At 44.5% G+C, this 12,093-nt stretch overlaps 1 protein-coding gene across 1 annotated transcript; it reads right to left on the reverse strand.

Moving 5' to 3' along the window:
• Window positions 1–5,813: 5,813 nt before the first annotated feature.
• LOC123099281 (pollen allergen Phl p 5.0101) lies at window positions 5,814–7,164 on the reverse strand. Its single transcript, XM_044521465.1, has one exon. It carries the CDS (start codon window positions 7,102–7,104, stop codon window positions 6,085–6,087), a length of 1,020 nt encoding a protein of 339 aa, XP_044377400.1. The 5' UTR covers window positions 7,105–7,164; the 3' UTR covers window positions 5,814–6,084.
• Between the last annotated feature and the right edge of the window lie 4,929 nt (window positions 7,165–12,093).

The following is a 12,093-nucleotide window of genomic DNA, read 5'->3' on the forward strand; positions in this document are numbered from 1 at the left end:
AGTTTCAATAATACTACTGGTTTATAAAAGCTTTTAGTTGATTCCTTTTTCTATTAGAGTTTCATTAAAGTTTTCTAGTTCATTTTTTTCTAGCAGAATTTCATTAAAGATTTCTAGTTTATTCTTTTTTCTATTAGAGTTTCATAAAAGTTTTCCATATCATTCTTTTTTATATTAGTTCATTCTTTGAGCTAAATGACCCTGAAATTGAAAAGCATTTCAGATGAACTCCGAAGAGGTTGAAAATTGGCATGGTATCATCATTTCACCCACATAGCATGTGCTAAAAAGTTGAGAGGGTTACAGCAAAAACTGGATGCACTTCGTGTACAAAATGACAATCTCTTTCGAAGTATCAGGGTTTCAGACGAAAACTCATCTGTTACAAATTGGTTTCATTTTTTGAACTTATTTGAACTCCAGACTTTTTGTGTGTTCAAAATGCACCATTCAAAGCCACATCATCAATTTTCAACCCTTTCTGACTTCATTTGTTATTTTTCATGCATTTATTGATTTTTTGAGCTATATGACCCTGAAAATGAAAAGCACTTCAGATGAACTCTGAAGAGGTTGAAAGTTGGCATGGTATCATCATTTCACCCAAATAGCATGTGCTAAAAAGTTGAGAGGGTTACGGCAAAAACTGGATGCATTTCGTGTACAGAACGGACAATCTCTTTCGAAGTATCAGGGTTTTATATGGAAACTCGTCTGTTACATGGATATTCTAGATCAAAGGCATCATCATAATAGTTGTGGAGAGAAATTCTTCACTTTTTCTTCGCTTCTGTCCTTTGCTTATTGCGTCGTAACCATGGATAATCTTCATCGTTTATTAGGGTGCTTGGGTCAGCCTTCACTTTGAAGGGAGGAATTTCATGAAACTTTTCATAATCTTCGGACATGTCTGTCTTGCCCTCCACTCCCACGATGTCTCTTTTTCCTGAAAGAACTATGTTGCGCTTTGGCTCATGGTATGATGTGTTCGCTTCCTTATCTTTTCTTTTTCTTGGTTTGGTAGACATCTCCTTCACATAGAAAACCTACGCCACATCATTTGCTAGGACGAACGGTTCGTCTGTGTACCCAAGATTGTTCAGATCCACTGTTGTCATTCCGTATTGTGGGTCTACCTGTACCCCACCTCCTGACAGATTGACCCATTTGCACTTAAACAAAGGGACCTTACAATCATGTCCGTAGTCAAGTTCCCATATGTCCACTATGTAACCATAATATGTGTCCTTTCCCCTCTTGGTTGTTGCATCAAAGCGGACACCGCTGTTTTGGTTGGTGCTCTTTTGATCTTGGGCGATCGTGTAAAATGTATTCCCATTTATCTCGTATCCTTTGTAAGTCAATACAGTCGAAGATGGTCCCCTGGACAACGAGTACAACTCATCACATACAATGTTGTCACCTCTGAGACGTGTTTCCAACCAACTGCCGAAAGTCCTGATCTGTTCACATGTAAACCAGTCGTCACACTCCTCCGGGTGTTTCGAGCGCAGACTGTTCTTGTATTCATCGACATACGGGGTCACCAAGGTAGAGTTCTATAGAACTGTGTAGTGTGCTTGAGACCAAGAATGCCCGTCCCTGCATATTATTGAGTCCTCTCCAAGCGTGCCTTTTCCAGTCAGTCTCCCCTCATACCGTGATTTACGGAGACCAATCTTCTTAAGGCCAGGAATGAAGTCAACACAAAACCCAATGACATCCTCTGTTTGATGGCCCATGGAGATGCTTCCTTCTGGCCTAGCGCGGTTACAGACATATTTCTTTAGGACTCCCATGAACCTCTCAAAGGGGAACATATTGTGTAGAATTACAGGGCCCAGAATGACAATCTCGTCGATTAGATGAACTAGGACGTGCGTCATGATAGTGAAGAAGGATGGTGGGAACACCAGCTCGAAACTGACAAGACATTGCGCCACATCACTCCTTATCCTTGGTATGATTTCTGGATCGATCACCTTCTGAGAGATTGCATTGAGGAATGCACATAGCTTCACAATGGCTAATCGAACGTTTTCCGGTAGAAGCCCCCTCAATGCAACCGGAAGATGTTGCGTCATAATCACGTGACAGTCATGAGACTTTAGGTCCTGGAACTTTTTCTCTGGCAGATAGTCCGTCGGGACCCTTTCCAAAGATTACGTGTAAATCATTGACCATAGCAAGTACGTGATCACCGGTACGCATGGCGGGCTTCTTCCGGTGATCTGCCTCGCCTTTGAAATGCTTGCCTTTCTTTTGACATTGATGGTTTGTCGGAAGAAATCGACAATGGCCCAGGTACACATTCTTCCTGCATTTGTCCAGGTATATACTTTCGGTGTCATCTAAACAGTGCGTGCATGGGTGGTATCCCTTGTTTGTCTGTCCTGAAAGGTTACTGAGAGCGGGCCAATCATTGATGGTTACAAACAGCAACACGTGCAGGTTAAATTCCTCCTATTTGTGCTCATCCCACACTCATACACCATTTCCATTCCACAGCTGTAAAAGTTCTTCAACTAATGGCCTTAGGTACACATCAATGTCGTTGCCGGATTGCTTAGGGCCTTGGATGAGAACTGGCATCATAATGAACTTCCGCTTCATGCACATCCAAGGAGGAAGGTTATACATACATAGAGTCACGGGCCAGGAGCTGTGATTGCTGCTCTGCTCCCCGAAAGGATTAATGCCATCCGTGCTTAAACCAAACCATACGTTCCTTGGGTCACCTGCAAACTCAGCCCGGTACTTTCTCTCGATTTTTCTCCACTACGACCCGTCAGCGGGTGCTCTCAACTTCCCGTCTTTCTTACGGTCCTCTCTGTGCCATCACATCAACTTGGCATGCTCTTCGTTTCTGAACAGACGTTTCAACCGTGGTATTATAGGAGCATACCACATCACCTTCGCAGGGACACTCTTCCTGGGTGGCTCGCCATCGACATCACCAGGGTCATCTCGTCTGATCTTATACCGCAATGCACCGCATACCGGGCATGCGTTCAAATACTTGTACGCATCGCGGTAGAGGATGCAGTCATTAGGGCATGCATGTATCTTCTACACCTCCAATCCTAGAGGGCATACGACCTTGTTTGCTGCGTACGTACTGTCGGGAAATTCGTTATCCTTTGGAAGCTTCTTCTTCAATATTTTCAGTAGCTTCTCAAATCCTTTGTCAGGCACATCATTCTCTGCCTTCCACTGCAGCAATTCCAGTACGATACCGAGCTTTGTGTTGCCATCTTCGCAATTGGGGTACAACCCTTTTTTGTGATCCTCTAACATGCGATCGAACTTCAGCTTCTCCTTTTGACTTTCGCACTGTCTCCTTGCATCAACAATGACCCGGCGGAGATCATCATCGGGCACAATATCGTCTGGTTCCTCTTGATCTTCAGCAGCTTCCCCCGTTGTAGCATCACCGTATTCCGGGGGCACATAGTTGTCATCGTCCTCTTCTTCCTCGCTGTCTTCCATCGTAACCCTTATTTCTCCGTGCTTGGTCCAAACATTATAGTGTGGCATGAAACTCTTATAAAGCAGGTGGCTGTGAAGGATTTTCCGATCAGAATAAGACTTCGCATTCCCACATATGGGGCATGGACAACACATAAAACCATCCTGCTTGTTTGCCTCAGCCACTTCGAGAAAATTATGCACGCCCTTAACGTACTCGGAGGTGTGTCTGTCACCGTACATCCATTGTCGGTTCATCTGCGTGCAGTATATATAATTAAGTGTGTCAAAAACCATTACAGAACATCATGGACAGATAAGTGACCAAGTTAATAGAAGTTCATCATCACATTAAAACCAAAGTACATAAATAGTTCTCATTGAACAACATATAGCTTTCCAGAGCATCTAATTAAACCATACATTGAAACTATGTAAAACATTTCAATGCAACAACAAATGCGATCATAATCGCAACCAAGGTAACAATTGATCCAATGGCATAATGATGCCAAGCCTCGGTATGAATGGCATATTTTCTAATCTTTCTAATCTTCAAACGCATTGCATCCATCTTGATCTTGTGATCATCTACGACATCCGCAACATGCAACTCCAATATCATCTTCTCCTCCTCAATTTTTTTTATTTTTTCCTTCAAGTAATTGTTTTCTTCTTCAACTAAATTTAACCTCTCGACAATAGGGTTGGTTGGAATTTCCGGTTCACATACCTCCTAGATAAATAAAATCTATGTCACGTTGGTTGGCATAATTGTCATAAACAATAAATGAACCAAATAGTTATAAAAGATAATATATACCACATCCGAATCATAGACAGGACGAGGGCCGACGGGGGCGGATACCAAAACCATCACATAATATAATAACAAGCAATAATAAAAGTAAGAAAATTAGACAAAAGTATCTATCTAATCATACAAGTAAGCTTTTTTTCTTTCAGAAAGAAGATAAGAACAAGAGGCTCACCACGGTGGTGTGCCGGCGACGAGATCGGCGCGGGCGATCGACGGCGGTGAAGACGGGGACGGGATGTGATGGACCGCTAAACCTAGACAAATCTCGAGGAAAATGGAGCTTGGAGGTCGAGTTTCGAGAGGAGAAAGCTTAACTAGTGTGGCTCGGGCATTTCATCGAACACCTCATGTGCATAGGAGGTGAGCTAGAGCACCACAAAGCTCTCCCCTCGCCAGCCAGAAAAAACAGAGCAGTGTGGAGTGCTCTGCTCGCCGGCAAGGGGGTATATATAGCCACCTCATTGGTCCTGGTTTGTGACTGGAACCGGGACTAAAGGCCCCCCTTCTGTCCCGGTTCGAGCCACGGACCGGGACCAATGGATGTGGGCCAGGAGCGAGGCCCATTGGTCCCGGTTCGTGCCAGGAACTGGAACAAATGGGTCCAGACGAACCGGGACCAAAGCCCACGAGGCCCCGAACGCCCCCTGGGCGCACGAACCGGGACGTATGCCCCCCATGGGTCCCGGTTCGTAACTGAACCGGGACTAATGGGCTGACCAGACCCGAACCAAAGCCCTGTTTTCTACTAGTGATACTCCCTCCATTCCACAATATAGTGCGCCCGCGCTTCCCGAGATTCAAGTTTGACCGTAAAATTAACCAACAAGACCGACTGCGGCGGGAGAAAAAATTAGACCACTAAATTCATATTTTCGATATGAATTCAGTGATATAATTTTTGTCCCCGCCGCAATCAGTCTTATTGATTAAATTTACAGTCAAATTTGGATCTCGAGAAGTGCGGACGCACTACATTGTATGTGTTGTGAATGTACGGCTAGCTCTATACGAAAGATGATTGTCTCTAGAATTATTGTTTGTACTACCATTTTTATCCTAGACTTAAAACACCTGATGCGTACCTTTTTTTTACATTATATATAGTGACTTATTAGTTCTTGACCTACAACCAACTACTGGCAGAAATGGCTTTCCGAAGTAAGCATGCCAAGCACGAACATTGTTCTACTTTGCATGTTTAACAACAATAAAATTGTGCTTTACGCAGAATAGTATCAATTTCAAAATTTGCAGTGGAATCTCTACAAAGATTTACATTAAAAAATGAAAGAAGTACTATTGATTTTTTATTATAAAAGAATAAGTATGCATGGCTTAAATGGATGCATGTTACCGACCTTTTTAATTATGAGCGTCTGCATGCGTACTGCGTTAAATAAATATTATTAGGTGATTCTTTAAACTGTGATTAAAATTTAAAAAAAAAGTAAAGTATGAGTATTAAAATAAGCATTATGATCATCAAAATTGAAAATTAACACAGTGCGTGTACACACATTATATATAAACGGAATAATTATGAGCTCGTGTATATTATATATAAAGAATGTTTTACAGATGGATGAATATATATCTCATCCATATATATGCTTTACAGATGATTATCGATGTCTCTCTCCGAAACAAATTACTGTACGTAATTAATAATTAATTAATAAGCCATGCATGCATGGACGCAAGAATTGATGATTATCGATCACAATCGCGGGCCGCCACAGTCACGTCACGTATATGCATACGTACGTGCACTAGTGTACGTAGTAGGTACGGTGAGCTCAGACTTTGTAGCCACCGGCAGCGGCGGCGGGAGTGGGAGTGGGAGCGGTGGTTGCTGCTGCTGCTTCGGCGGCGGGAGTGGGAGTGGCGGTTGCTGCTTCTGCGGCGGGAGCTTTGTAGCCACCGGCAGCATCAGTTCCGTTGGTGGCGCCGGCGGCGCCCTTGGCTGCGACGCACATGGCGGCGATGGTCCTGGTGAGGGCGGCCTCAAAGACGGTGAACTTGACCTCGGGCGCCTCGGCAACGGTGGCGGCGTAGGCCTTCTTGACGGCGGACTCGAGGGCGGGGACGAACTTGTAGCCCGCGTATGCGCCGCCAGTGGTCTCCTTGATGGCCTTGTCGAAGGCGGACTCGAAGACGGTGAACTTGTCGTTGACGGGGGCAGCGTCGGCGGCGGTGGCGGCAATCCTGAAGGCGCTGTCGATCTGGTCGACGGCCTTCATCTCGGCGACGGGGATGGGGCCCTTGACCTCCTCGGCAGCGGGCTTGACGCCGTGGATCTCGAGGGTGCCGGCGATGATGCGGAGGGACTCGCTGAGGATGGCGATGAAGGAGTCGTACTTGGCCTCGGGGGTGGCGCCGTCGGCGGAGTCGTAGGCGAGCTTCTGGGCCATGCCGATCTTGGTGGTGAAAGTTGAGGCGTTGGACCCCTTGAAGACGTCCGCTATAGCCCTCTCCACGTCCGGGATGTAGGTGTCGGTGAACTTCTTGTACTTGTCCGGCCCAGGGACGACGGCGGCGGCCGCCACGGCCGCCTTGAAGGCGTTGTTCACCTGCTCCATCACATTCTGCTCCTCGGTCGTCGCCTTGGGCTGCGTCCCAGCTGGCCCTTTAGGGGCGTAGCCGCCGGAAGGGGTGGCGGGGGCAGGGGAGGCGGGGGCAGGGGTGGCGGGGGCCGGGGTAGCGGGGGCCGGGGTAGCGGGGGCGTAGCCGGCATCGGCGGCGTAGGAGACGGCTGGCCCCGCCACAAGGGCGACGGCCAAGAAGAGCGCCACCGTGCGCTGCTGCTGCACCGCCATTGCTGCTGCGATATCGATGCTTGGTTGGTTGGTTGGTTTGTAGGTAGGAGGAGAGGATGGATGGATCAAGATTATTCATGGAGGTGGCTCTCCTTATATACATGGATCAAGATCATGAGAGGCCACGAGAGATTTACGCGCGCGCAACGCCCAAATTAGCCACTACTTTTTAAAGGTGTACCTGCTCCCTCGATCGGTCACCAGATAGATGGCCTATAAATATAAATTAAGTCAAAAGTCAATGCTTTCTATGTTTGTCCAATAATGTACTCCCATTTGTAAACTAATATAAGAGCGATTAGATCACACGGGATGTTTACAAATGGAGATTATTGTTGTCCTCTCGCCGTTACAAGCCCACGGGATGTTGGGGCCGGTGGACTGAGGTGTTGCAACCGACATGACGCCGAGCTACAACAGGCGCACGGAAAAAGAATGGCGTGGCGGTCTTGGGACCACCGGACGCCGATGCTGGAACTAGTGTGTTGTGGTGTTGGGATCAGCATGACGACAAGTTAGTTACGACAGCATGCGGATGTTGCAACGGTGGGAGGCTGTGTTGGGACTGGCACACGGCAATGTTGTGACAGGTGTAGTGTGGAGCTGCAACGGCGAGATGCGGCGGCGGCCACGCTCATGCAAGCAATGGCGCACCAAGCTATGACCGGTGACAGGAGGTGCTACAAGTAGTAGAATGTGTTGCTGCGACGGTGCTGGAAGGTGCCGACCAAGAGTTGTGACTGACGGAGTCATGGATTAGGGGGTGTTCGGTATGTCGGTTGCCAGTCCTTTTGGCTGGGCCAAGGACACCAACCGCCCCTCTAAGCTCATCAACTGGTGGGCCTCGTTCATTTGGTGTAAGAATGATGGGAAGGTATGGTCCGAAGACTTGGCGTGTACCCCAAGATTCCAAGGTAGACTGCCGAGTATTTGCCAACCGACTTCTTTGTAACCCTAGGTACCTCGGTATCTATACAATGAGGCCTTAATTACCATTAGATTTTCTTATGGACCCCGCTGTCATGGGAGGGTAGAACAAAATATGTCATGCAAGTTCTTATTATAAGCATGTATGACTATATACGAAATACATGCCTACATTGAATTGATGAATTGGAGCTATTGTGTATCACTCTAGGTTCTGACTGTTGTATGATGAATGTCATCCATACAAATATCCATCGTTCATCCAATGCCTACGCTTTGCTCATATTGTCTTTGCTAAGTTACTACTACCATTGTTGCTACTGTTACAATTGCTACAAAACTGCCATTGATACGTCTTCATCGTATCTACTTTTCCAAATACTTTTGCCCTTGTTTTGGACTCTAACTTGCATGATTTGAATGGAACTAACCCGGACTGACGTTGTTTTCAGCAGAATTGCCATGATGTTATTTTTGTGCAGAAATAAAAGTTCTCGGAATGACCTGAAACTTCACGGAGAATATTTTTGGAATTAATAAAAAATACTGGCGAAAGAATCAACACCAGGGGGCCCACACCCTGTCCACGAGGGTGGGGGGCGCGCCTACCCCCTGGGCGCGCCCCCTGTCTCGTGGGCCCCCTGAGGCTCCACCGACCTCAACTCCAACTCCATATATTCACGTTCGGAGAGAAAAAAATCAGAGAGAAGGATTCATCTCGTTTTATGATACGGCGCCGCTGCCAAGCCCTAAACTCTCTCGGGAGGGCTGATCTGGAGTCCGTTCGGGGCTTCGGAGAGGGGAATCCGTCGCCGTCGTCATCATTAACCATCCTCCATCACCAATTTCATGATGCTCACCGCCATGCGTGAGTAATTCCATCGTAGGCTTGCTGGACGGTGATGGGTTGGATGAGATTTACCATGTAATCGAGTTAGTTTTGTTAGAGTTTGATCCCTAGTATCCATTATGTTCTAAGATTGATGTTGCTATGACTTTGCTATGCTTAATGCTTGTCACTAGGGCCCGAGTGCCATGATTTCTGATCTGAACCTATTACGTTTTCATGAATATATGTGAGTTCTTGATCCTATCTTGCAAGTCAATAGTCACCTACTATGTGTTATGATCTGGTAACCCCAAAGTGACAATAATCGGGACCACTCCCGGTGATGACCGTAGTTTGAGGAGTTCATGTATTCACTAAGTGTTAATGCTTTGGTCCGGTACTCTATTAAAAGGAGGCCTTAATATCCCTTAGTTTCCAATAGGACCCCACTGCCACGGGAGGGTAGGACAAAAGATGTCATGCAAGTTCTTTTTTCCATAAGCACGTATGACTATATTCGGAATACATGCCTACATTACATTGATGAACTGGAACTAGTTCTGTGTCACCCTATGTTATAACTGTTGCATGAAGAATCGCATCCGACATAATTATCCATCACTGATCCAATGCCTACGAGCTTTTCACATATTGATCTTCGCTTAGTTACTTTTCCGTTGCCACTGTTACAATTACTACAAAACTATTACTGTTACTTTTGCCACCGTTACCATTACTTCCATACTACTTTGCTACTAAATACTTTGCTGTAGATATTAAGTTTTCCAGATGTGGTTGAATTGACAACTCAACTGCTAATACTAGAGAATATTCTTTGGGCCTCCTTGTGTCGAATCAATAAATTTGGGCTGAATACTCTACCCTCGAAAACTGTTGCGATCCCCTATACTTGTGGGTTATCACTATCATCAATGTTACTGTCGGTGTCAAAACCGGCCGATCTCGGGTAGGGGGTCCCGAACTGCGCGTCTATGGATCGAAGGTAACAGGAGGCGGGGGACACGATGTTTACCCAGGTTCGGGCCCTCTTAATGGAGGTAATACCCTACTTCCTGCTTGATTAACTATGATGAGTATAGGGGTTACAAGAGTTGATCTACCTCGAGATTGTAATGACTAAATCCTAGATGTCTAGCTTGTATGAATTCTGATGATCTGCTCAAATCATCTGTGAAGGTCAGAAAATAACAATACCCGCCGCGAGCCTCAACACTCATCGGATCGCATACATCAGTATGTATTATTTCCAATAAGTCAGTTGCTTGCTCCATTGTTCCGGAGAACGGAGTCTTAGTCATCTTGCCCATGAGGCATGGTTCGCAAGCATCAAGTGATTCCAAAAGCCCATCAGCATGGAGTTTCTTCATGCGCTTTACACCAATATGACCTAAACGGCAGTGCCACAAATAAGTTGCACTATCATTATTAACTTTGCATCTTTTGGCTTTAATATTATGAATATGTGTATTACTACGATCGAGATCCAACAAACTATTTTCATTGGGTGTATGACCATCGAAGGTTTTATTCATGTAAACAGAATAACAATTATTCTCTGATTTTAAATGAATAAACATATTACAATAAACATGATCAAATCATATCCATGCTTAACACAAACACCAAATAACATTTATTTAGGTCAACACTCATCCCGAAAGTATAGGTAGTGTGCGATGATGATCATATCAATCTTGGAACCACTTCCAACACACATCGTCACTTCACCCTTAACTAGTCTCTGTTCATTCTACAACTCATGTTTCGAGTTACTTCTCTTAGCAACTGAACCAGTATCAAATACCGAGGGGTTGCTATAAACACTAGTAAAGTACACATCAATAACATGTATATCAAATATAGCTTGTTCACTTTGCCATCCTTCTTATCCGCCAAATACTTGGGGTAGTTCCGCTTCCAGTGACCGGTACTTTCTGTTCACAAAAATAATTGTTAAAAATTACCAGAACGTGATAAAATATTGATTCAAATTGCAGAAGATCACTAAACAAATTGTCTAGGTCGTCCTATTTTGGTAGAAGTTTTGGAGTTCCAGAAGTTTGCGTTAGTTACAGATTACTACAGACTGTTCTGTTTTTGACAGATTCCATTTTTCGTGTGTTGTTTGCTTATTTTGATGAATCTATGGCTAGTAAAATAGTTTATAAACCATATAGAAGTTGGAATACAGTAGGTTTAACACCAATATAAATAAAGAATGAGTTCAATACAGTACCTTCAAGTGGTGTTTTGTTTTCTTTCGCTAACGGAGCTCACGAGATTTTCTGTTAAGTTTTGTGTTGTGAAGTTTTCAAGTTTTGGGTAAAGATTTGATGGAGTATGGAACAAGGAGTGGCAAGAGCCTAAGCTTGGGGATGCCCATGGCACCCCAAGAGAATCTAAGGACACCAAAAAGGCAAAGCTTGGGGATGCCCCAGAAGGCGTCCCCTCTTTCGTCCTCATCCATCGGTAACTTTACTTGGAGCTATATTTTTATTCGCCACATGATAAGTGTTTTGCTTGGAGAGTCTTGTATAATTTGAGTCTTTGTTTGTTAGTATGCCACAATCATCCTTTCTATACACACCTTCTGAGAGAGACACACATGATTTGGAATTTGTTAGAATACTCTATGTGCTTCACTTATATCCTTTGAGCTATATAGTTTTTGCTCTAGTACTTCACTTATATCTTTTAGAGCACGGAGGTGGTCTTGTTTTATAGAAATTATTGATCTCTCATGCTTCACTTATATTATTTTGAGAGTCCTACAAAACAGCATGGTAATTTGCTTAAATTGAGAAGGTAGTCCTAATATGATAGGCATCCAAGATTAGTAAAAAAACTTTCTTATGAGTGCGTTGAATACTATGAGAAGTTTGATGCTTGATAATTGTTTTGAGATATGAGGATGGTGATATTAGAGTCATGCTAGTTGATTAGTTGTGAATTTGAGAAATACTTGTGTTAAAGTTTGTGATTCCCGTAGCATGCACGTATGGTGAACCGTTATGTGATGAAGTCGGAGCATGATTTATTTATTGATTGTCTTCCTTATGAGTGGCGGTCGGGGACGAGCGATGGTCTTTTCGTACCAATCTATCCCCCTAGGAGCATGCACGTAATACTTTGTTTCGATAACTAATAGATTTTTGCAACAAGTATATGAGTTCTTTATGATTAATGTTGAGTCCATGGATTATACGCACTCT

The sequence above is a fragment of the Triticum aestivum genome, chromosome 4D (genome assembly GCF_018294505.1).
Source record: "Triticum aestivum cultivar Chinese Spring chromosome 4D, IWGSC CS RefSeq v2.1, whole genome shotgun sequence".
In the NCBI taxonomy this organism is placed as follows: domain Eukaryota; kingdom Viridiplantae; phylum Streptophyta; class Magnoliopsida; order Poales; family Poaceae; genus Triticum; species Triticum aestivum.

Excerpts from the sequence above, each read along its gene's own strand:
- LOC123099281 (XM_044521465.1), bottom strand. The coding sequence starts at position 7,104 with ATGGCGGTGCAGCAGCAGCGCACGGTGGCGCTCTTCTTGGCCGTCGCC.